At 41.1% G+C, this 27,367-nt stretch overlaps 1 protein-coding gene across 4 annotated transcripts in view; it reads right to left on the reverse strand.

Annotated features, from left to right (window-relative positions):
• Positions 1-229: 229 nt before the first annotated feature.
• epb41a (erythrocyte membrane protein band 4.1a) overlaps positions 230-27,367 on the reverse strand; it is a 52,386-nt gene continuing 25,248 nt past the window's right edge. The window contains exons 15-21 of one of the 4 annotated variants that reach the window (XM_061664129.1): positions 25,131-25,193; positions 23,526-23,696; positions 13,189-13,317; positions 11,728-11,829; positions 10,593-10,673; positions 10,181-10,300; positions 2,617-2,703 (exon numbers count right to left, since the gene is read on the reverse strand). In XM_061664129.1, the coding sequence (XP_061520113.1) occupies positions 10,202-10,300; positions 10,593-10,673; positions 11,728-11,829; positions 13,189-13,317; positions 23,526-23,696; positions 25,131-25,193 (645 nt within the window). In that variant the 3' untranslated portion in view covers positions 2,617-2,703; positions 10,181-10,201. Of the gene's footprint in view, positions 2,704-10,180; positions 10,301-10,592; positions 10,674-11,727; positions 11,845-13,188; positions 13,318-23,525; positions 23,697-24,953; positions 25,194-27,367 lie in introns of all 4 variants that reach the window. The other 3 variants (XM_061664127.1, XM_061664126.1, XM_061664128.1) reach the window with 3 other exon arrangements.

Genomic DNA, 27,367 nt, shown 5'->3' on the forward strand with positions numbered 1-27,367 from the left:
TCCCATGCACCCTCGAGGACCCTGCCGAGGGTGTAGAGCTGGTCCACTGTTCCACGGCCAGGACGAAAACCACACTACTCCTCCTGAATCTGAGATTCGACTTCTCGACGGACCCTCCTCTCCAGCACCCCTGAATAGACCTTACCAGGGAGGCTGAGCAGTGTGATCCCCCTGTAGTTGGAACACACCCTCCGGTCCCCCTTCTTAAAAAGGGGGACCACCACCCCAGTCTGCCAATCCAGAGGCACTGTCCCCGATGTCCATGCGATGTTGCAGAGGCGTGTCAACCAGGACAGCCCCACAACATCCAGAGCCTTTAGGAACTCCGGGCGAATCTCATCCACCCCCGGTGCCCTGCCACCGAGGAGCTTTTTAACTACCTCGGTGACCTCAAACCCAGAGATAGGAGAGCCCGCCTCAGAGAACCCAGACTCTGCTTCCTCATGGGAAGCCGTGTCCGTAGAATTGAGGAGGTCTGCGAAGTATTCTCCCCACCGACTCACAACGTCCCGAGTCGAGTTCAGCAGCGCCCCATCCCCACTATACACAGTGTTGGTGGTGCACTGCTTTCCTCTCCTGAGACGTCGGATGGTGGTAAAAAAAAATATATGACAACTAATTGAACTGAGATTTTAAAAACGTGATGCAAAAGCGATTAACATTCGGTTTCTTTGTAAATGTACATGTATTTAAAAATAGTGTGCGTTTTCTTAACCTTATTAGGACGCAGACAAAAAAAAAAGTGTTAGTTTTTGTGTGCGTACAGTGGAACCTCTGAGGACAAACGCTTCTGAAGTCACAATGTGAAGTTTTCTTGAACAAAAAAGCCGCACAAAAATGAATTGTCATCGTGCGTAACATTGCATGACGCGAGACATCAGCAAATCATGGGAGACTTCAGCTCTGAGAGCATCGAAATGATTGACAAGTGTGTTTTGGTGTAGTGTAAGTGCAATGATGACCAAAGAAGCATTAAATAGAACTTAATACGACATGTCAAGGCTGCTCAGTACAATACTGTATTGTTCAAGAAACAATAAGTTAACATCATTAATTCAAAAAAAAAAAAAAAGTCTCTTGAAGGAGGGTAACGGGTTAACGTCAAAACTCACCTCACAGGCACACGCACCAATCTTCATCGACACTTTTGCCAGTGCCACGCGTGTACCACACGCCAACACATTCAGTTGGCGAGCGCATGATTTGCTGTTTGTTCAAATTGACTACAACAGCTGACATATGAATACACTTAGAGTGTACGACTGTTATGAATGCCTCCCTCTCATCACCTCAGTGCTCACCATAGTAAGGGTTTGAAAATAATTGCTCTAGAATAAACCAGCATCACGTAATATGGATTGCGTACGACATCTGAGGTTCCATTGCATTACTAATTATTAGTACAAATTATCAGTAGGCCTACAGGGGGTCCTCGGTTTACGACAGAGTTCCATTCTTATAGGGGGAATGTAACCCGAATTTGGAATATGTAAATCGGAACGAGCTAACCTAACTCACTAACTAACTAACTAACTAACTAACCTATGCTTACACAGTACTAAAGCCATAATCATTCTTACGCCGCTGTGCAAACTAGTTCACTGCATGCCGTTCATCACCTTAAAACTTGATATGCTGCGACAATCGTAAACCAACGACCTCTTTATTGCCTTCGTCAGCCTAAATGCAAATGAGTCAAGTGATGGCACAAATACTTGTTGTACTTCAAAGAGAAACATTCAATTAATTATCCCTTAATCCCAAGCAAAGCAAACAAATCGACAATCTAACCTCTTATGCACGCTTGTCTTGCTTGAGGCAATGATAACTCACTTTTGTCAAAAATGCAGTCGAAATGACTAACGTTGCATGTGGTAAATTGAATGCTGTTCATAGAAATGAATAAAGCTACATATGTGTGCTTAGAGGACCTATAACACAAAAACACAAAAAGAAGACAGTCGAGAATAACTAAATGTAAAGGTCTCCTTCACAAACACTACAGCAAGTACGAAACAATAAACAATGATAAGCTAACAACTGATTAAATGTTAAGACAGGCAATATTTTTTTCAAATTGATTGAAAAAACTTTTCTTCACATTCAAAGGGAAGTGACAACTAAATATGAAAAAAACATACTGAACAAGAAATTGAAGCAAATGGGAAGGGAACCGTGAGTCTTGATGTGTACTATCCCAAGAAAATCACCCACATTCCCTGTGTTGATGCTGTTTGAATCACATTGTTAAAAACAAACACTTGACTGCAGTGATCCACTGTATTGATAACCAATTCTGATTGTAAGAAAAGCTATACAAATACAAAGTTCAGTAATCACAACGATTAAAAGACCAAATGTCCATTTGAAATTTTTCTTTAAATCTCCAAATTGGAGAGGTATCGTTTCACAACTGTTGTACCTTTTCTCTTTCCTTAAACACATGTTTTCTTTTTAAATTGTCCCTCGGTCAGTGTTTTGGCATTGAGTAGAACAGGAGAGGGAACTGGGAGGATTCTTGGGAATTTTTTTCTGCGACTCTACGGTGACACAACTTCACAATCACAGAGCTTAAAGTTCATAGTTCCATGAAGAAGTTAGTCCCTCTGATGTGATCTTGGTGTTTTATGTCGAAGGCAGTGCTGTTGGGTGTGGCTCTGAGGTAAAAAGGATGTGATATGGGTGGGAGAGGCATGTAGGCATCTGAGAGGATCAAATTGGGTGTCACAAGAAGGCAAATGGATGGGAAATAGAGGAACAGAAAAAAGAGAATCAGTGTTTCAACAGCAGCAAAATCCATTCATTTTCTTGAGCAATTGTCCTCATTTAGGTCGTGGATGAATTGAGCCTGTTTTACAATTTTTGGGGGAAAATATTTGCATTACACAAGAGAAATTACTGTAATAACATATAATTAAAGGTAATTTGAGCAGATTTGTTGTTTCAGAAGTGTGTGTAAAACTGGTAGCCCTTCACATTAATCAGTACCCAAAAAGGTTGGTGACTCCTGGTCTTTGGAATCTACTGGCCAATCAAGTAGATGTAATGAATCGTTACGGATTGAAAGCTTAAAGCTTCTTTCAGGCATCACCTCTTGTCTAAACACACAAATGATGAAATGGCACTCCTGCTGAATGTTTTTACTGACAATATGCTGTATATACAAGTATATACTGTATATACACATGTACACTATTATAACATATAATAATAATATAAACTATTATAACACATAAATAAATACAAATCACTCTTGCTCTCAGGATGGGTTCATTCACAGCTATAGATGACCACAATGAATCATTGTACAACTCCAATTCCAGAGAAGTTGGGACGTTGTCCATCCATCCATTTTCTGAGCCGCTACGCCTCACTCGGGTCGCGGGCGTGCTGGAGCCTGGGACGTTGTGTTAAACATAAATAAAAACAGAATACAATGATTTGCAAATCATGTTCGACCTATATTTAATTGAATACACGACAAAGACATGATATTTCATGTTCAAACTGGTAAACTTTATTGTTTTTAGCAAATAATCATTAACTTAGAATTTTATGGCTACAACACGTTCCAAAAATGCTGGGACAGGGTCATGTTTACCACCTTTTCTTTTAACAACATTCAATAAACGTTTGGGAACTCAGTTCACTAATTGTTGAAGCTTTGTAGGTGGAATTCTTTCCCATTCTGGCTCGATATACAGCTTCAGCTGTTCAACGGTCCGGGGTCTCCGTTGTCGTATTTTACGCTTCATAATGCGCCACACATTTTCAATGGGAGACAGGTCTGGACTGCAGGCAGGCCAGTCTAGTACCCGCACTTTTTTACTACGAAGCCATGCTGTTGTAACACGTGCAGAATGTGGTTTGGCATTGTCTTGCTGAAATAAGCAGGGGCAGTACATGAAAAAGACGTTGCTTGGATGGCAGCATATGTTTCTCCAAAACCTGTATGCACCTTTCAGCATTAATGGCGCCTTCATAGAAGTGTACTTTACCAATGCCATTGGCACTAACACAGCCCCATACCATCACAGATGCTGGCTTTTGAACTTTGTGTCCATAACAGTCCGGATGGTTCTTTTCCTCTTTGACCCGGAGGACACGACGTCCACAGTTTCCAAAAACAATTTGAAATGTCGGACCAAAGATCACTTTTCCACTTTGCATCAGTCCAGGCATTTCTGGGTGTTGTTGGTAAATGGCTTTTGCTTTGCATGGTAGAGTTTCAAGTTGCACTTACGGATGTAGCGCCAAACTGTATTTACTTAGTTTTCTGAAGTGTTCTTGAGCCAATGTGGTGATATCCTTTACATATTGATGTCGGTTTTTGATGCATTGCCGCCTAACGGATCGAAGGTCACGGCATGATTTCTCCAGATTGTCTCAACCTTTTGATGATATTATGGACCGTAGATGATGAAATCCCTAAATGCCTTGCAATTGTACATTGAAGAACATTGTCCTTAAACTGTTCGACTATTTTCTCACGTACTTGTTCACAAAGAGGTGAACCCCGCCCCATCTTTGCTTATGAATGACTGAGCAATTCAGGGAAACTCCTTTTCTACCCAATCATGACACCCACCTGTTCCCAATTGGCCTGTTCACCTGTGGGATGTTCCAAACAGGGGTTGGATGAGCATTCCTCAACTTTCTCAGTCTTTTTTGGAACGTGTTGCAGCCATGAAATTCTAAGTTCATGATTATTTGCTAAAAACAATCAAGTTTATCAGTTTGAACATTAAATATCTCTTCTTTGTAGTGTATTCAATTAAATATAGGTTGAACATGATTTGAAACTCTTTGTATTCTGTTTTTATTTAGGTTTAACACAATGTCCCAACTTCATTGGAATTGGTGTTGTACATCCTCCAATAAAATATGTTCAACAGAGCAGAGATTAAATAACTGTTTTGCTTTCTTCTTCATAAATAGCTACAACTACTTCTACTTCTTAAACAGTATATTTTGTTCCAAATTGGAGTCTACAAAATGTTGTTGTTTTAATCACTGCAGAAACTATGGTTACTCAAAAGATGATAGACGTGTCTTTTGCTGCATGTATATATATATAAATTTTTTGTTTTGCACTTTGCAAATGGTTTGCAGTTTCTACATCTGGGCAGTCTTCCATCCTTGTCTGTTTGACAATTTGCAATAAACATATGAGCAAAACTGTCATAACTAAAACAGAAGAACTAAAAAGAACTCAAAAGAAAAATGCGACCATCCCATGACCTTGGCATTGCACAGAAAGTAATCTCCAATATGTAGTTCGATGCGGTGATGGATAATAACTACGATGCATCCAAATAGGTAAGAAACAACAAAATCAGTTTTCAGTGACCTAAAATGCAATTTGAACGTTGCCAAAAGCCGGCATGTAGAGAATAAATGTTTAATTCTGTGATAGTCATGTATGACAAAACAAATGATAGCTTCTGACGTTAGATTTCAAATTTATGACACACTTCTGTACAATTCCAACGTGTTTGTCAGATGCTGATGGCTTTGACTTCCTCAAAGTAGTGAACTCCCACCCCACATCCCCACTAAAGAACAAAGTGGGAGGTATACTCTGTTTACATTGCAGCATAGTCAGTCAGCTAAACAGTTCCAGACTCTCAGCCTGGACCCTTGAACATCACATAAACAGGACTACAATTAAAGCCATATGGGCACCATTATTTAACATACGTCATTCTGAGGGGCTTTATTTCATGTTGGATTACACTTTACATTCTACTGTGACACAAAACAGCCATTACACAAACTTAATGCATTCAGAGGGGGAAATTTTGTTTTCCATGTTTATCACCATCACATATTAACGTTACCCGTTCTTCTCAGACTCTTGGTAATCAGAGTGTGCTCATCTAGATTCGTTGCTCGCTTTTATTGTTACCACATTGGCACATTAGCGGTTTCATTTAGTGTTTAAGCCCTTGACTGAAATGTGATCAGTGGGTCCCTGGTAGAGCAAACCTGTCAGTGCATTTTCATTTTTGCAAATGGGGAGAAATTGTGCAGCCACAGCTAAACACTAGATGTAATTAGAAATCACAGAGTCAAGGGCAGTCAAGTTCAATGTGTGTACTTTTTGGGCTGACCAACAGGAATGTGTTAGATAAGTAAACTCTGTGGCTCTGCTCTTAATTGAAGAATTAAGCTCTGGTTCCAGGCACACCAAGCTGCTGTATGGCATCTTAATGTCTTACGAATGTGAGAATCCCTTTTTTTTTTTTTTTTTTTTAACTCAATTGCCAGGCATATTGGACGTTATCTTTTTGTTAAGAGTGGAGCTAGTATGTCCCACATTGGCAGATTCTACTGATGTGTTCTTTTATTCTCGGGTCACATCATTAACAAGTTGCTGTTAACTGTGGAAGTAATTCCCCACTTGTTTCCTCGTCATTACAATTTGAAAGATGGACCTTCGGATTTGTTTGTTTTCGATACAGAGATCACGGGTTAGTTTGTCTAAAAAAGTAAAGCAGTTTTTTTAAAGCAAGAACTCCAGTAACTCACACATGTGCAAGTCACAAACAAAGCTTCAAGTGATAACCAAGTCTCAAGCAAGTCCCGAGTCACAGTGGGAAAAGAAATCAAGCAAGTCAAGTCAGGTCGCCACAAAATTTCAAGCAAGTCGAGTCAAGTCATACAATCTTGCTCCAGTTGAAACCAATATTGGAGTGGAAATAAAATGTTTTTTCATCAACTCCATACATCATAACACTAAGTATTCACACTATATAAAAGTTAAATGAACAGCCAACTGATATTTTGATTGATTGACGTTATTGCACTGATTTTATATTTTTAATTGTATTCCAAACTCAATTTAACTCAACCTTATTGCTGACCAAACTAGTGCTGTGTACTTTGTGGTAAGAGCCTTGCAACTCCTACGGTTCTTAAGAGAACACCATTAAACAAAAGTCAAGACTGCTCTCTGTTGGTCAAATATATTTACAACCCCAATTCCAATGAAGTTGGGACGTTTTGCTAAACAGAAATAAAAACAGAATACAATGATTGGCAAATCATGTTAAACCTATATTTAATTGAATACACTACAAAGACAAGCTATTTAATGTTCAAACTGATAAACTTTATTGGTTTTAGGAAATAATCATTAACTAAGAATTTTATGGCTCCAACACATTCCAAAAAAGCTGGGACAGGTGGCAAAAAAGACTGAGAAAGTCTTTTTTTTTTTTTTTTATACCCAATCATGGCACCCATGATTGGGTATAAAAGAAGCTTCCATTTCAGAAAACCAAAGTCAGTAAATAAAGTTCAGGGCTACATCCGTAAGTGCAACTTGAAACTCTACTATGCAAAGCAAAAGCCATTTATCAACAACACCCAGAAACGCCGCCTGAATTCTCTGGGCCCGAGCTCATCTAAGATGGACTGATGCAAAGTGGAAAAGTGTTCTGTGTTCCGACGAGGCCACATTTCAAGTAGTTTTTGGAAATTGTGGACATCGTGTCCTCCGGGCCAAAGAGGAAAAGAACCATCCGTTCAAAAACCAGCATCTGTGATGGTATGGGGCTGTGTTAGTGCCAATGGCATGGATAACTTACACATCTGTGAAGGCACCATTATTGCTGAAAGGTACATACAGGTTTTGGAGAAACATATGCTGCCATCCAAGCAACGTCTTTTTCATGGACGCCCCTGCTTATTTCCGCAAGACAAAGCCAAACCACACTGGCCTGCCTGCAGTCTAGACCTGTCTCCCATTGAAAATGTGTGGCGCTTTGTGTAGCGTAAAATACGACAACGGAGACCCCGGACTGTTAAACAGCTGAAGCTGTACATCGAGCAAGAATGGGAAAGAATTCCACCTACAAAGCTTCAACAATTAGTGTCCTCAGTTCCCAAATGTTTATTGAATGTTGTTAAAAGAAAAGGTGATGTAACACAATGGTAAACATGACCCTGTCCCAGCTTTTTTGGAACGTGTTGCAGCCATAACATTCTAAGTTAATGATTATTTGCTAAAAACAACAAGTTTATCAGTTTGAACATTAAATATCTTGTCTTTGTAGTGCATTCAATTAAATATAGGTCGCGCATGATTTGCTAATCATTGTATTCTGTTTTTATTTATGTTTAACACAACGTCCCAACTTCATTGGAATTGGGGTTGTAGATGTGCACCTAATGAGTTAATGTAGAATAAAAGAGATTCATAATTAAGGGAATAATAGATGACATAAAAATGTTGCAACCTTCCAAAAGAAGTAATGTGAACAAAATATGCATTCCTCCTGTGTCCTGTACTTTAATTAAATCGGTCAGTCGGGTTTGTGTATTTATTTAGATGCACTGGCTCTGGGCAATTGACATTTGCCATTAGATCAAAGGTTATGTTTCACATGCTGCAGTCTCAATTTTAAAAACATAGTGCAGACAGCTTTATCACAGAGCCGACACAATTATTTAATGGTGACACTTCAATGAACATGTTCAGTAGTATGAAAATTATATTCACACGTAGCGACTCACAATCTGTAGTACTTAGTAATAGTGGAATAGCTTCTACATCGCCGTGATCGTAATGCAAAGTGATCCCATACAGCAGACCAATAACGCACTTGGCATCTTCTAGCGCTGACTCTTTCATCATGCCCACAAACATCTCAGCACCTTTTTTTTCCCTTTATCTCCAAATCTCTCGCAACGCTGCTTCACTTCTTCTGCATTTAGCCTTTGGCTTATATTTTAGGCGGCAGTTTCTGTTCGAGAGTGCACGAGAGAGAGAGAGAGAGAGAGAGAGAGAGAGAGAGACTTTTGCATGCCTATAAACTGAAACGAATAGTTCAGAGCAGTTATCATAAACCGCCCCTAGTTACATTACTTAGCTGTAGTAAAATGTTCACAATTACATCATTTTTATTTTTAATTGTCCCAAACCAGTCTATAAAACTTTAATGTTCGACCAGCTAGCTAAACTGTAACATTAGATAACCTGTCTTTGTGAGTTTTGCAGTGACTGATGAAGTTCGACGTCGGTGTAGTTGTGTCTTTAATGTTGCAATGCAATCTTTAATGTTGCAACCATGCAAGTTGCCATCCTCTTTTTTGAGACTTCATCGACAACATAATCCATCCATCCATTTTCCATACCGCTTATCCTCACTAGGGTCGCGTGCATGCTGGAGGCTATCCAGCTGACTTTGAGTGAGAGTTGGGGTACACCCTGAAGTGGTCGCCAGCCCATTGTGGGGCACATATAAAAAAACAAACAACCACTCGCACTCACATTCACACGGGCAACTTAGAGTCTTCAATTAACCTACCGTGCATGTTTTTGGGATGTGGGAGGAAACCCAGAGAAACCCCTCGCAGGCACGGGGAGAACATGCTAACTCTGGCGGGAGTTGAACCCAGGTCCTCAGAAGTAGGTGGCAGATGTGCTAACCAGTCAGTCACCGTGGCACCAACAACATAATCCTTGAATCCAAATTGTATTATTTTTGCAGCACCTTCCATCGTCGTTCATGCAGGTGGCTACTTCACACTCGCAAGTGCTCAACAATGCGGACTGTGTTGCCAAGTTGGCGCGAATGATCCGCCAAAATGTTTCAAACTGTCTCACTTCAAACGCAACGAGATGACATGTCAAGTCATGTAGTTCAAGTCAACATCAACGTCAAGTCTCTTGGCTACCAAGTTAAAGTCAAGTCATTCTGCAATATTTGGCAAGCAAGTCATAAAACTGGCAACTCGAGTCATTTGACTCGACTCGAGTCACTTGTACTTGCAGTTTGAAGGGCAGCACATGTGTTGTAAATTGTGCAACTCACTTTGTTGCTATGAAGTTGGTTATGTTTTTACTGTTATGCGCGTTTGTGTTTAACGTTATGCAAGAAGAGTATTTTCAGTGGGCCACTACCATTTGCTCTCTCAATGGGTTCAGAAATAAAAGTTGATCTCTGGTGTCACGTTTTCTTTTTTTAAAATCATGTTTTTATGTCAATTCCAATAATTCAAGTCTTCAACAGGAAATAAAGGAATTGGCCTCAGTGTTCCAGTACTTTTGGAAGAGAGTTTCTATTGCGCTTGTGGCTCATTTTGTGTGATGTTTTCTACTTGAATGCGGTCCAGCACTGGACCCGGAAAATAGAGGATAAGAGGGATGAAGTGATGTAGAGTGGGCGCAAACCTTCCAAAGGATGAGCTTGTCTTACTCGGGGGAAATCTCGGTTTCTTGGTGGACAACCACTTTGGTGACAGACATATCTGGGTGTTGTTCTTTTGCTTCTTTAATAGCCTGAGCCAAAGCCTGAACAAATGAAGTACAACAACCATAGCAGGTTTGTTCAGTAGAGCAAGATAAATGGCTTTCATTAAAACAGCTTGTGGGACAGATTGACTTGTTATACGGGTGCAATTGCTATAGGAGGGGAATTAAACTTGCAAATTATTCCTGCTTCGTCATGGGAAATATATTGTCCAATAAAAGCAAATATAGAGGAAATAGATCAAATCGAATCGTGATGAAATCACCTTGCCAGCTTGAAGAAACTTTTCTAACTCTACTTTTGTATGAATGTGAACCAAGAAAAGCAGCTTACCTTGTCATGATCAATTTCAGTATCTCCTGTTATAACGATCCTCTTCTCAATGCGAGTTTCGGAGATTCCTCCTTTCACCGTCTACAACACACGTAATAAGGCTAAAACCAAATATTTATAGCGGAAAAAGAATTTCAATTTGTTTTTAAAAATCACCCAAAATTTGAGCAGTCGTCCAGAACTTAATGGACGGAATGAGACGCGAGACAACGCAACTCTACATCAGTTAACTAATTACTTTCAAATGAGTTACTAGAACTGTTATTACTATTTCTTATACTGGTAAATTCAGTTGAAACTAAGAGGCTACTTATTAATTCATTCATTTATGAATTAACATACAATGGCACATAAACTATGAACGCTCCAAATGATGCCCAATTTGGAGTTCAATCCAACAATTTGGGTGAGAAACAAATATTAATTGATGAATGTAACTCACATACAAATGTAACTACATGTACATGTAGTTACATTTGTAAATACATGTAAATACATACAAATGTAAATACATACATACATTTGTATGTATACATACATGCAAACAGAAAAGATGTCCAAGTACTTTTGTTTAGCCTTAGCGCTGTGTTTCGTTCAATTGCCGCTGGCTTGAAAGGACGCTCAGCCGGCATATGGAAGAGCTTTTTTCAACAAAGCACCGTGAGTTGAATCGTCTGTGACTCGTGTCACAGATATGACCTACAATAGGCTACATAAAACGGTTCATCTCGGAATGCCTATTAAAGAGCATCATTATTCCAAATGCCAGGTCAACTTGTTTTATGTCCTGTCAGTGGGAGACGTGGCAAAGGGGGGGAGAGCTTTGTTGTTGCTCACACTGGTCAAGACCAAAAGCAAATACAGAGCATTAAACAGTAATAACACTTATAACAGATTCATTCATTAAAAACATGCTGATCATTCCTGCTATATACTGTAAGTGATTCATCATTTTATATATAATTTATGCCATGACAAGCTACGACTAAGCAGTTTTTTTGTAGTGTACTGTAACATCTGAAACTACAAGGCCATTTGCTGGATTTGGATGCAGCTGCAATTGATTAAGGTGAAAGAGCCGTCACAGCATTCAAGCAAATGACTGTATTGATCTGTACTGGTCGGTGAGGCAGACCTTCGTGATCTGGGTAGTGGTCGTGGTGCTGATGGTCTCGGACGTGATGGTCTGGGCACTCAGCAGCACTCCTGAGTCCCGCTCTGCCAAGGTGTCCACCGGCTGCGGGAGAGACACCTTTTCAGTGTTAGACCTCAAATAATCACCTTATTAAGCACTTAATTCTCCGAAGAACTAACGCTCGGCAAAAAGTCAACTTGTATGAAATGAAGCATCCTTGATAGAGTAAGTAGAGATGAAACAACTGTGCATTGTTGTAGGATATTTTACTCATGTCATGTGTAAAATATCCTCGTATGAAATATAACATGCTCGGTTTGTGGAAAGAAATGTGCATTATACACGAGAAACTTCAGTAAATTTGGCATAATGACCGACTGTGTAATTAAAACGAGGGTTGTTGTTCATCTGGAAAATGAACCTACTGTATAATGTCGCAAAAAAACAGTTAAAACGGCCTCCTGCATGGCATCACGTGAAACATTACCATATCTCTTAATACTCTTAATACGTGCGCAAAGATCAGTGAGCATTTAAAAATCCTGTGTTTTTACGTATGGGGTCTTTTATAATGCCACCAAACAGTAAAATACGACCACGACACAGAAAACAGAACAGAACATAATACATAGCAGTCACATTGCGACAAGTAGACGCTATGGGCCCTTTTTGCGTGAACGGGGTAAATCTGGCGCAGCGGGCGGCGCAACTATGCGCCAGGGGTGGTGCCAGAGTGGGCGTGTTGCACTACTGTGAGTGTTTAAATCCGACTTCATTTGCCCCCAATCAAAGCGTCTCCTCTTCCCATTAAATGTGGCGCGGTGACAGTCTCGACGGTGAAATCGGTGAAGAGGACGACGCGTCCTTGCAGCGGTCCGTGACTGAGTGGAAAATTGTCACTTCTCTGGCCATGGTGTGGCAACAAACAATGTGAGCGGGTATAAAGAATAAGCTCTTGATCACGGCAAGAGATTGTATCTGTCTGCCTATGCCCCAATCAAGTTCACCAAAATCGCGTAAGACGAGCAGTCTACCCTGCGCGTGATCTCAGCAGGCGTAAGCTTAGAGCGACTATTCGCCACCAAAAAAAAGCAGGCGCATCACAAAGGACACAGCATCACTGCGCCAGAACGCCCAACTTGGCGCAGACTGGTCTTCCGAATTGTAAAATACGCACAGCGAGCCTTGCGCTTGCATGAAAATCAGGACACCCCAGCAGAGCCCTAGATGTTTTGCCTGCGGCTGTGGCTCAGTCGTAAGTGTCCTTGGACAAGACATTGAACCTGAATTTGCTCCCGGTGGGCCTGGCAGCGCCTTGCTTGGTGTATGAATGTGAGGCTTTGTAAAGCGCTTCGGGCAATGTGATGGTGTAGAGAAAGCCCTACATAAGTGCAGTCCATTTACCATATTTAATCAAATAAAATAATCTTTTAAAATCTCCAGGCGCAGAATGCCTCTTACCTGGGCTGACTCGTATGTAATTGTCTTTGTCTCAGTGTGAACCAAGGGGATGTCCTTGTAGGCCACAGTTCCTCGTAGAGAGTTGGTGATGTCTGAGATGGTGATTGTCTGGGTCTTCAGCACTGGAGACTGCAAAGAGCAAACCCAGTCAGAGACAAACTCTCTGCGAAAGCTAACAGGACACATTCGCAGTCATACAAAGTTCTTTGATAATATTCATGAAACTGTTGTGAGGACTATTCTAATAGTCCCAATAACTGTCACAACCAATAATGTAATATTATGGATAACTTTTTAAAACCTGCAGGGGGAAACATTAAGTGGGTAAAAAAAACAAAAAAACATCTTTAATACATTGTTAAAATTATTGGGGGCATTTCCCTTTTATTCAAGTGAACAGCCCTGAAGGGAAAACAGTTATTGTAAATCAAAATAAATAAAATTCAATCCCACATGATTATTCCAAGTGGACGCCAATCAGGGTACAACATGCAAAAACACTTTTTTTTTTTTAACTCAGTTAATTTGAGACAGCAAAACAGCAGAGTATTTTTTTTCTCTCCTTCAGACATAATATAGTTTAACTTATCAACATATAGTAAGTCAGGAAAAACATTGCAGGTAAACAACTTGACGAGACTACATACAGTATAGGGTTTCAGTCTCTAGGAGTCTTTGTTCGGCACGTGCCATCATTTGGCGATTGTCTTTATTGGAACGGTAGAGCAGATTCATGATTATTTTGATTCATGATGGAAAACATAGAAAATTGTCCCAAAATCGTGCTTGCTGAAAGGAAAAATAAAAAGAAGTGTTTTTTTTGGTTTTTTTTTTTTCTCCAAGCCTGCTAATCATTGACAGTTGTCTTCAATGAGCATGCAAGAGCATCTTTAGTTCCACAATGAATGCATTAACTATAGTCACTGTATATACATGTACATTACGGCCCTGGAATGTAGATACTCTGCCTGGTAGCAATTGTATAGAGGTGGGCAATTGCCGATATTCACTGTCAGCAGCACAGTAAAAACCCGAAAGTGATCGGTAACAGAAGCGAGGCAGTGCATGCATAAGGAGGCCTCGAGATGACTGTGAGTAATAACACCTGTCAGCTCAGTCAATACCACAAGCATTTGCTCAGGGGCCAGCCAGCCAAGTGAACGCATTTTGAAAGATTGTGACTTAAAGACTAAAATCATAGCACACCCAGACCTTAAAACAAGGAGGCTTATTATTGCTTGGGTACTATGCAGGCAACACACTGCTGGAAAGTGGAAGGCTGGTTTGATGCCATACAAAATGATGCATACAAGTGTTTGCAAATTAAGGGCATTGACCTCTATAGCTTAGTGTAACATTGGAAAACAATGATTAAGCTACAGACTACCGTATTTTCACGACCATAAGGCGCACTTAAAAGTCTTACATTTTCTCCAAACTGGACGGGGCCTTATAATGCGCCGCACTTTATGTGCGCACCGAGTTCCAACATCTACAAATGTTGTTGTGTGATGAGCGCCCCGCTTTTTTCTTTTTTTTGTTCCTGCCGACACGTTGCTTATACAGAGGAAAAGCCGACGTGGCTGAGGACAGCATGCGGACGTAAAGCGGGAAGGGTGCGCGTGAAGGAGGATCCTAAAGCCACGCCCCCAGTAGGCATATAGCGCCAAGGTGTGCATTGTGCAAAACAACACCGGTTTGGCTGAGGACCCCCGAAAATGGCACCTACGAAGAGACACGTTTACGAAGCACAGTTTAAACTGCAAGCTATCAGTTACGGGGAGGAATTGAAGATCAACAAATCCATGGTTCGCAAGTGGAGGAAGCAGGAAAACGAGCTTCGCCAAGTCAAGAAGACGAAGCTGAGTTTCCGCGGAAACAAGGCGAGGTGGCCCGAGTTGGAAGACCAACTCGAGCAATGGATTAATGAGCAAAGAACAGCCGGGAGAAGCGTCTCTACGGTCACCATTCGACTGAGGGCAATAACGCTTGCAGAAGAAATGAAAATTGAACATTTCCAAGGAGGTCTGTCTTGGTGCTTTCGTTTCATGAAACGACGCCATTTATCCATCCGGGCAAGGACTACCGTGGCGCAGCAACTTCCGGCGGATTACAAGGAAAAGCTGGCGTGAGAGCGATGGATGACAGATGGCGAAGACAGCTTTACTAAGACTAGGAGGCAGCGCCGGGCGAGTTTGTGAATGGATTATGGATGCTTGGGCTAACGTGTCTGCTTGCACTGTTGTTCGAGCTTTGGTAAAAGCCGGCATCATTTCTGAGGAGCCGCACGGCAACGAGACTGACTCGAACCTGCCGTGTTTGATTGAGAACTTGCCCAGCTGTTCATTTCGGATACAGAAGATGACGACTTTGACGGATTTGTGGATGAGGATTAATCAAACAATAACATACATTGTTAAATACTTCAATAAAGTACAACCGAACTCAGTTTTGCTCCTGCTGCCTTTTTAAAAACATTGTTTTAGTGTGCATGCATGCTACCGTAGGTTTTAAGCTAGCGTATGTTTTACCATGCCTGCACCTTATGTAAGTGTTAAATACAGAAATAGACCCCGTAACTGGGACTGCGCCTTTTAATACGGTGCGCGCTATGGTCGTGAAAATACGATAGCTTTGCTCTGAGTTAGGGATGGCAATGATCAATGAATTTACTGATTTTTGATGGTTAACAATTTTGCAGATCATGTGATGTTTGTTACAACATTCGGAAGAAATGTGTTTATGTATACACTTGTTTTGTCTGAAAGAGATGGAAGCTTATCAGATTTCAATAGATGGGCGCAACCGGAAAAGTTCGAATGCCAGTTTTTTGTGAAACTACAACAAAAAAAGAGACCAAGACAAAAATAATTTCAAAACATTTTCCACAATTAAAGAGAGAGTTTTCAGTTCCCCCCCCCCCCCAAAAAAATAAAAAAACATTTATTGTGATATGTTAAAACTGTATGACCTGACAGTATATTATTATTAAAATGGTCTTTTGAAAAATCAGCTCTCTCTGACCACTTCTAATGCCTCTAATTTAATTTTAATTATTATTTTACAACTGGGCACGGTGGGACAAGAATAGCCAATGAGTATAGTGACAGGAGGCGTGGCCGACGAGTCTGTCATATGTCTGGCACATGGACTTGCAAGGATGTACCACAGCCTCTCGCAGAGTAGACTATTAACATTTCTTGGCCGGTTTATTTAACTCCGGTACACAACAAAAGTTTAAAAAAAAGGAATTAGGAAGCGCGCTACTTCAAATCAATGGTAAAGATATATAATGGTGATGTTTGTGCGATACGTGGACGGCTGCATGGCTGAGTGTGGAAAACCACCGCATACATCACGACACAGTCAGCTGGATCCAAGTTCAATAGAAATAGTAACACATTCTAGTTCATATGGAAAATGTGTTGGGCCGCTCATCTCGCATTGCTTGAGTCTGTCTGATTGTCACACAATACACAATCACACATCAGGCCATACACTGTATGCAGCCTGGCTTTTGCAAACATGATGTGAACCAATGTGTTGTTTTAAAGAGCATCCGGAATTGGAGCACAATACTACAATGGAAGGTACTGTTGGAACAAATCAGTTTAGTGTCCTTTTGAGTGATGAATCACAATTCTCTACTTGGCAGCCAGATGGATGAGTTGAGGGTTGTTGAACGCCAAGAGAACATTACCTGCCTGTCATTGTGCCAACATTAAAGTTGCCTGGAGGAGGGATGCTGCTATTAACTTGGCCACGACCTCTAATTGCTTATTAAACGTTCAACTTTCCAAGAAGTTTTAGACAATTCTTTTGCGGGAATAATTTGGGTAAGGCCTTATTCTTGTACAGCATGATTGTACCCCGGTAAGGTCCATCGAGATATGTTTCCATGGACGCTAGGCCCTCCTGTCCACACGGTCATCTTCGACTCTTTTGGATGAAAGGGGAAAACGGTTGATGACACACTCCAAAATCTTTGAGACTGTCGATTGTGATCTATAGCAGCTGTAAGTGTGTGATTTCTCTAGGGCCCAATACTTTTGTCCATATTGTAGCGTAGAATGAGTGGACATGATTATTCAACAAGAGCACATATTCAATGAACACTTTGGGCAAACATGCTACAACCGTGACAATTTAAACAGGGGTGTCCAACTTTTTTTTTTTTTTTTTTGTCCCGCAGGCCACGTTGTAGTTATGATTTCCCTCAAAGGGCCATTATTACTGTGAAACCATACAAATGGTTAATTGCCTCATATTATTTCATACACCCGACAAATTGATTGATAACCAATTTTGAAATCCGAGGTCAAGGATAATAGGTTGTTAAGTTACTGTAAAAAAAAAAGGGGGATTGGAAACAAAAAAAATGCTTGTAATATGTTAACATTATTTGTTATATATGACAATTCGAAATTTTGGTCCAGATTTGAGCAAGAATCATGGAAGCTGAAGCACATGACTTGCTTTCACGGATCACATAAACCGATGCGGTCCGTGAACCACCGTGCTCCGGATCTGGCCCCCGACCCTTGAGTTTGACACCCCTGCCTTACAACCACAATATTAGGCATTCATGCTTTGCCTTTCTGCTCAGTTCGCTGCAAGTCTCACGGGTTCACAGAGCTGGACAATACAAATTCGGGTAGAAACTTCACCTTCATTGAGCGAGAAAATATATAGTGTACAGTATTGCAGACAGGCAAACAAAGAGTATCACTTTTTTACTGTCATGCAGCTAACATTATACTATGTATGGAAAATACAAATGTCCTCGATTGTGACGGTGTTACAATAATTTGATAGTGTACAATTATGTTCAAAGCTATGTTCGTAACGGTCTTGGCACCACTTGTCTTCCTATTACCTTAGTACAACAACCCCTCCAACAATTTGTTTTGTTATAAAATAAGGCTTATGCCACATGCTTTTTTTCCTCTGAAAGAGTTTGAATCTGGTCTCGACGTTTACCTGGCAACTACCATTCAAGACTTCATGGAACCAATATTTGAATTATATGGAAAAGAATTAAAACAAGAATGCTGGGTTATAGTCCTGAGAAATTTATTACGCCCAGCGATTGTTTGTGGTCAAGCATACGGCCTTGATTGTCTGCTTCAATTGGTCCAACATGAACATGACGATCATGCATGTCATTTAAACTAGTTGTGTTTACTACAGTGAAAGAAAACACGAGAAACACTTGGAATGGTACAATAGCACTCAGAATTCGAAGCACAATTCTGAGGACATCTCCAGGAACGGGAAGCAAGTAAACAATCATTAGTGTTATTTTCATTAGAACTGTTTAATGGTATACTGTCAATAAATACCCGACTATATGTTTTTGGATCACAAAAGCAATTGTGTTTTATCAATGAACGTATCCTAGTGACTGTTGTTAGGTGCCTGATTAACTCGAAGGTGAGGGTCTAGTTTTGGCATTAAAGTAATCGATTCAATTGGCAGACTCGATTATGTGTATATGGATTGTAGCTTTACAAGGCAGTCTGAAGCAACAAATAAAATTACGTGCTGGAGCTGATAAAGCTGTTCAACCAAAGAGTTACAATGGATTTCTCCTAATTATGCAAACTGGAGCTATCCGGTGTGCAGAATGTTGCGCTTCGCAGTTAACCCAATGAAGATGTTTTAAAGTTTGACGCGGGAGGAACAATAGAAAGGTGCAAACAGATGAGAGAGAAACTAGATCCATGCGCGGTTGTCGATCCAAATCAAAAAGTGTGCCTTTTTGTTTCGGACACAGACGAAAATCTCTGCAGAGCCAGCGGAATGACTGAAGTAGAGCGATGAAAACAGCATTTGAATGCGGAGCCCTTTAGACTGCTGAGGGCGTCGTCTGGTTTGACATTTTTTAAGCTTATCATACATTTGTGGTTCAAATAAAAGCCAACCACAGCATGGTCAGAGCCATCGCAAGAAGGCCTGACAGGAAGAAGGACATCCGAGAGTGCCTATAGTGTGTGTGGAGCCTGGATGTGCTGACCTCACCAGAACTGTCCGAGCGCCTCGCCTCATCCGGCACCCTGATAGCCACCTCTAAAGTGTGGCCACAGGCTTGTTCTTCCTCATGTTCCTCCTCCTCCTCTTCCTCATCTACCCAATGTATCTCACTGTCCTCGTCGTCCAGCAGAAGACCGTGTCTGAACAGCGGCGATTCCCCTGGCGTCGGGGACGAGCTACATGCTCTTACCTTTTGTCCAAACAGTGACTGCCTCCCTCGCTGTGCTCAGCAGCGGAAGACCAGGAAAGACAAATAACAATGAACAGACATGTGGAATATGGTCAGCTCACAGGAGGAGATAAGAGGTGGACAGAGGGAAAACGAAATGGACAAGTGAGACACTGGCGAAAAGGTATGGCAGAATTGCTGGAGGTTGCTGGTTTAGGCAGCTGATACAGTATCACGTAAGATTTATTTGCTGAGAAAACACTATATGGACAAAAATATTGTAACACTTGGGTATTAACAGCTTCCACGATTCTGGAAAGACTTTGTAGATGTTGTGGGAAGTTTTGTGTATTCATCCAGAATGGAAGGTTACGAGGTCACGGCTCACAGATGTCGGACAATCTCTCGTTCTTGTGCATCTTTAAGCATTGGGGCACAGTCGAGTTGGAACTGAAAATGTGTCCCCTATATTTTGTCCTTAATGTGTATAAAAGGGTTACAACTGACAAAATCTGTTTTTATTTCAAAGGTTATGGTTAATGGAACACAATTAAACAATGTTTTGCAAAGGACCAGAATTCCTCAAATAGCGGCCTCCGCTCGATTAGAGGGATTAATCCCTGGGGTGTCCACTTAAACAAATAAATGCCAGACCTCAAATAAACCCCCTTCAGGAACAAAATATCAGATGGTGCCACTAGGTAACTCCTTACTTTTGCTATGACTGCTAGCATGTCTTTAGCACAACACACACTGACTCCAGAGCTGAAATTTACAATGGACAGAAATATAGGGATTCTGAAGGGCTGATGTTTTTTTTTAAATTTTTTTATTTAACAATGTCAGAATTACAAACCGACAACGTCAGAAATATTAAGATACAATAAATGTTGCTGCGAAAGTTCAATAGTGAGGTTGCTTTAATCAAATGGAAACTGTGAGACACCCAAGTTTCAAGAAAATTGGGCGTGAGGGTGTGCGTGTCCCGAGGAGCAAGCAACATTAGCCTCTGCCGCTGTTTGCTGTTACTTCTTGTCGAGCTCGCTCATACAAAATTTGGTGCTACACCCCTAGATGCCACAAATGAAGAATTTCCGGTTTCTGGAATTTTTCTTCGTTAGATCTTGGGTGCAAAAGTCTTGCACGTAAAGATGCCTTCAACGTTTCCCCCCCAAATATGATCAAACTAACTGAGAACAAACAGACAGACCACACCCTTAACTAAAATAATGACATGTACACTTGTTTTTAATAGCTTTCAAAATGATTATTAGTCATTTGTACGAGCAGTCAAATAGCTTCCTACAGTTACAGCTCCATCGAGATCCTCACCAAGATTGAACAGGATGTTTCTTTTCACATGTACATACGCTCTTTGTGGAAAATCGGTTTTGTATTTTTCTTCTTTTTTCTCATCCTGCTCATCTACGGTTTCATTATGTCAAAACGATTACTGGGGGAAATTGTCATGACAAAAAACATAATCGTTGGTAAATCATTTTGCATAGTACTGTATTGGCTTTGCACATGACCTGATGGAGGATAAAAATAATGTTACTACCACTAGGAGTATTAACTAAGTGATGCAGTGGAGAAGATTTCTCATTTTTATCTTGCGTGTCGTCATACTTCCCAACGTTCTGCAATAAAACTGATCAGAGGTTTGCCTCAGGCACTGTCCAAAAAGTTCCATTATGACTGAATTTTTGTATTAAAGTGGAGATGTGTGCTAACAGAAGTATCCTGCATTTCCTCATACAATACAGTGGATTTATGTCACACAACTTTAAAGAGGACCAGGCATTCATTAGTGATGAGTCGTTTATTACGGGAAGGCCTTTATTTGTCAAAGACTAGAGATTTAAAAAACAAACAAACAAACAAACAAACGTTTCCACAAATATGTTAATTTCCAATCTGATATAAAAATAATAGAAATAATAAGTTGCAAAATTCCACACAATATTGTGGAGTGAGCACAGAAGTTACAGGAACACTAATTGCCAGAAAATGACAGTTTCCACTTAATGCATGATTCTTTAATACTTTAATTTCATTTCATTTCATTTACAACAGACTCCACACTTTCATTTATCTACGACTGTTTTGGTTGGCAACTGATTTGAAATGATTGAATTCTTTAAAGTCCATGTTTTTGCTCCTTGATTTAGTTCATTCTACTGATTATAATGCCTCAAAGGGGATTTCAATTTAGAACTCTGCTGTATTTTGTTTCGCACAGCGTACAGAGCGAACCAGATGAGCTACTGCCGTCCCAGGTGTGAACTATAGCAGCTCTGACAGGGGTAATTACAGTTAGTCCCATTTTTTTCTCCCCCTGAGGGACTAAGCACACGGTAGTTAATGGAAACATGAGAGTTAAAGGCCAATATTTAAGATAATACAGAATGAGGTCGACCATCTCTTATCTACATTGTCTAGATGTGAAAGGTCTACTGTAAAAAAAAAAAAAAAAATCTTCTTTTTTGGTTTTAAATAAAACAAATAAAAACATTAAAAAAAAACACCAAAACTTTTTTTTGGGGGGGGGGGGGGGGGGATAGAGACAATGAGGGACAGTAAGGAAAGGTGAGAGAATGAGACAGATTACAGATGAGGGGAGGAAAGTTCTAGTTCTTATCTATTGGTCTGTCGAGTTTTCCAAGTGTTCTTTTTGCTCTTTGAACTCCAAGCAGGCTCACAACATGCAAAAAAAATCATCAGGGTCAACCCAGCCATTGCTCGATGAAGCAGGATGACACGTTGTGCAGCAGCCATTGGAAAAGCAAAGCCAAGCGTGAGGCTTTTTTCTTTTTTTTGGGGGGGGGGAAGTTAGGATGCAAGAGCTGAAACACACCAGCGGTATGCTTCAAAGTGCTTACCTGGCTCGGTGGCTTCATTTCCCCAATATATTTCTCATTTATAATCTTTTGACTTGCCTTGCATACATGTCCCGCTTCTGCGCGGAACCATTTGGAACCCGAGTCGAACTCTTTACGTTTGCACCGCATTCTCCTCTCGCTTTGCTCGAAGCGTACTGAATTCTTTAGTTTTGGCAGCCAAGCGCAGTGTGCTGATGTTAGGGATGGGATGTCATTCTCGCCACTAAGCCGTGGCTACGTTGGCCTTTTGCAGCCTGGGTCAAAGACAACGGAAATGCAATGCACCTTTTCCCTCAGATGCAGCACGCAGCTACTTTGTATGTGGCTGGTGTGCTACAACTGCGCACATCCTCCCCTTGCACACTCTTCACCTCAGCAAACATAAACAAACAAACAAACAAAAATAAACTAACCCTAACAACAAGACAATAGCCCCCTTGTTGAATGCGGTTACTCATGCAGAAGCATAGTGATGACAGAAGCCAACAGCGCCGCCAAGTGGAACATTGCTGTAATGTAAAAAAAACAAACAAACAAACAAAAAAAACAACAACAACAACAACCCTAACCCTCTGCAAAATCAATCATGGACAGCCTTTCCATTTGTTTGCTAAGGCTCTCGCCCTTAACATGCCTACATGCAAGTGTGTAAATCACATTTTGAACATTTCAAATACAAATTTTACACAAAGATTTAACCTGCGGCCGGGCAGAGTGATAGAATTGATATCACAAATAGAATAATGCCAATGGCATATCCCGAGTGTCACCAAAAACCTTTTGGTTGTCGCTTGAATTGCTACTTGCTAAGCTCTGATGCACAATTGCAAACCTCCTAAAACAGCATAGGTAGGTTTTAAATTTTGGGAGGGACTTTATTATTTTTATTTGGAATTGATAGTAAAGTACTACCATAACATTCGCTGCAGGTGGCAACTGCATGACGCAATAATGTAAGAATAGAATGCAAAGTTTGTTTGTGATTGTTTTCAGCTCAGCTGGTAATAACGAACAACTTCCGAATGGGTTGCGAATTTGTCCAATTCACATTAGAAGCTTCCTCAAAATTATGAGGTCGGCTTCTGCGCTGTGTGCTTTGCTCGAGTAAGTCAGCATAATAAACGTACGGGTGCTCTATGTATTCATTTGTTTCAAATGAAAATATGACGGTACTTTTGCACTCTTTTTGTATGATAAAACGATGTCTGACACCAACAACAGAGTCAAGCGGCATTATCGGCTGCCGGACTCACCGCTGGTTGCAGCTGGCCGTTGATGCCGGCTGTGCGGAAAGGCGAGTTGGTGGAAAGACGCTTGTCCCACTCGCTGGGTCGGGGCTCTGGTACGGACTCCATGAAACTCCTCTTCAACTCGCTGATGCTTGTGTGGTGACGCATGATCTCAGTCTGGGTTTTATCCACGTCCTTCGAAAAGAGCGAACGTGTGAGAATAGGTCATGGAAAGGAGAGAAAAACAGCATTGGAATAATGGGACAATTGGAATGAAAATATATTCAATTGTAATCCTGGTTTAAAACAAAATAAATGGAAATGTGCATCCTGCATGGTGTACACAGCCCAGATGACTGCAGAGTCACGGAGGCCCACATCCCAAACTTTCCAAATTCAACTGTGGACGGAAGGCTTACGGATATTTACTGGACACTCATGCTGAGGGAAAGGATGGACACTAGACTAAATTAAGAGAGGTCATCATGTGTCTCCTGTCATCCAAATCAAATAGAAACACGATTATCTTGATGACATTCTCAGTTAACAGCCAATACAAAATAGCAGCTGATGACCGAAGGAAACATTTGAATGATCTATGTTTCATTAAAGCAAACGTTCTTTCATCCCACCGAGCAGAAATGTACACTCCCAAGGCGCAATATTATGACTTGACAAAAGAGAGAAAAAAATACGTGAGCTATTTGAAGATATTTGTCTTCAGTTTCGACTCGCACAATCAGACAGGTATTCACTGAACAATGTTCAGAGCAGAAGTACAAAGACACGAACAAACAGCATGTGAGTGTTAAAGGAACGATGCGGGTGTGTACAATGAAGAAACCAAACGGACAGGAAGTAAGCATGATTGTTAAATAATGTGACTGCACAAAGAGAACAACAGCGTCCATGGCTTTTTCACTGACAATACTGTACACTGTGCACTGTATGACTGGGAAGCAGAACTCATTTAGTTCTCAAGGAAGACTGTCAGGACACCAGACCAATTATGTCATTTAGTGCATCAAAATGATTTTCGTGTAATGCGTTACGTCCCTAATACTCATCCTGTAACCCTATAAGAGGGTGGATCAGTGCCTAAAATTGACAGCTTAGCCAGCAAGGTTGCAAATAAATGTATACTGTAGTTGTAAATGTATGAACAGTTAGTATAGTTGAGAGAATACAGAGGTGCCAGGTTCCACTGTAGATCAAATTCAGTGGTCTTTCTGGGACAAACCAAAGCTAATACAACCCTTAAATAGTAAGAAGTGTACAGTAACTGTAACACATTTCGCCTGCGCGTTGTTTGTTGCGACACCAACGCTAAAGCTGGACGGCCAGTTTATCCTAACGCAGCAGAAGGGAACCACATCCAGTCATAGAGTGGACTGTAGTTCATGAAAGCAACACACGAAAGTGACAATGTCAAAGAGAAATGAAGTTACTTGCATCAGAGTCAGAGAGGAAAATGGTGCATGCCAAGCCTTTAGGGTCAAGCTGGAAAAAATACAATGAATAAAGAAAAACAGAAGAGTCAAAGAAAAGAAAAAAAGATTCGACAGAAATATGAAGCGGGCGGAGGAACGTGAACACAACATTCAAAACAGAAGTGAAGCCCATACAAACCTCCAACATTAAATTGCTATGTCTGATATAAATAGTTTCGCCCTCGAGTTTCTTAGCTCGCTTCTGTAGGAAATCGGGAAAACAGAACATCTGGTTGAAAATTGCTTTGCAGTCATTCTCAACAAGGAATATTGCATTTGTCTCGCAATGGAATCCAATGAGAAGCACCAGCCAGGGCAACAATCATGAACCGTGAAAAAATAATAAGGTTGCAAGAACACAGAGCGTGATGTGGGCGCATTCGGGGGAAAAAAAAAAAAAAGGCAAATTCCCACACGCGGACCCAAGTTGCGTGTGTATGAAAAGAATCAAGGTGAGACCGCGCCAAAGCAGTAGTGCGAGTGAGCGCAGCAAACACCGGGTCCTCAGAACTGCGAGGCAGACGCTCTAACCAGTCGGCCACCGTGCCGCCCGTTTCTATATTATATAAAGTTAATATTTAAATCATCAGTAATTGTACAACTTCTTGTTTGTCAAGACTCTGTAATGTTTTCATTCATTGGGTTGATGTCCTTCCTTAACCATGATTGGTTGTTATTAAAAAGCATTCCTTTTTTGTTGTTGTTTTTTTAAAGGGAAAAAAAATACAGTTTTAATTTGCTTTTCTACTTCTACACTCCAAGCAACATGGTACTTTTTTTTCAATGCCCCAATTCCTGGCACACTGATGCAGAAGTTGCATGAAGTGACCAAAACATTTATTTGCTTATCACCAAAGCACTTCAAGTATACAATGGGTATGAAAAGTATTCAGACCCCATTACATTTTTCATTCTTCGTTATATTGCAGCCATTTTCTCAAATCATTTAAGTTCATTTATTCCCTCATTAATGTACACACAGCACCCCACATTGACAGAAAAAAATGAATTGTTGAAATATTTGCAGATTGATTCAAAACAAATAAAAACTGAAATATCACACAGCCATAAGTATTCAGACCTTTTGTTCAGTATTTAGTAGAAGCACCCTTTTGAGCTAATACAGCCATGAGCCGTTTTGGGAATGATGCAACAAGTTTGTCACACCTGGATTTGGGGATCCGCTGCCATTCCCCCTTGCAGATCCTCTCCAGTTCTGTCAGGCTGGATGGTGAACGTTGGTGGGCAGCCATTTTCAGATCTCTCCAAAGAAGCTCAATTGGGTTTAAGTCGGGGCTCTGGCTGGGGCATTCAAGAACAGTCACGGAGTTGTTCTGAAGCCACTCCTTTGTTATTTTAGCTGCGTGCTTAGGGTCATTGTCTGGTTGGAAGGTGAACTCTCAGCCCAGTCTGAGGTCCTGAGCACTCTGGAGAAGGTTTACGTCCAGGATATCCCTGTACTTGGCCGCATTCATCTTCCCTTCAACTGCAACCAGTCGTCCTGTCCCTGCAGCTGAAAAAGGGCCCCGCAGCATGATGCTGCCACCACCATACTTCACTGTTGGGACTCTATTGGACAGGTGATGAGCAGTGCCTGGTTTTCTCCACACATACCGCTTAGAATTCAAGCCAAAAAGTCCTATGTTGGTCTCGTCAGACCAGAGAATCTTATTTCTCCCCATCTTGGAGTCCTTCAGGTGTTTTTTTTAGCAAACTCCATGCGGGCTTTTATGCGTCTTGCACTGAGGAGAGGCTTCCGTCGGGCCACTCTGCCATAAAGCCCGGACTGGTGGAGGGCTGCAGTGATGGTTGACTTTCTAGAACTTTCTCCCAACTCCCGACTGCATCTCTCAGCTCAACCACAGTGATCTTTGCTTTCTTTTTTACCTCTTCTCCCCCAATTGCTCAGTTTGGCCAGGTGGCCAGCTCTAGGAAGGGTTCTGATCGTCCCAAACGTCTTCCATTTCAGGATTATGGAGGCCACTCTGCTCTTAGGAACCGTAAGTGCAGCATAAACTTTTTTTGTAACCTTGGCCGGATCTGTGCCTTGCCACAATTCTGTCTCTGAGCTCTTCAGGCACTTCCTTTGACCTCATGATTCACATTTGCTCTGACATGCACTGTGAGCTGTAAGGTCTTCTATAGACAGGGGTGTGGCTTTCCTAATCAAGTCCAATCAGTATAATCAAACACAGCTGCACTCCAATGAAGATGTAGAACCAAATCAAAGCTGATCAGAAGAAATGGACAGCGACCCGACTTAAATATATGAGTGTCACAACAAAGGGTCTGAATACTTATGGCTCAATCGCAGGCCACATATTAGCAAACAACCATTCGTGCACACATTCACACCTACGGGCAATTTAGAGTCCT

Source organism: Phycodurus eques, chromosome 20, assembly GCF_024500275.1.
Source record: "Phycodurus eques isolate BA_2022a chromosome 20, UOR_Pequ_1.1, whole genome shotgun sequence".
Taxonomy (NCBI): Eukaryota; Metazoa; Chordata; class Actinopteri; order Syngnathiformes; family Syngnathidae; genus Phycodurus; species Phycodurus eques.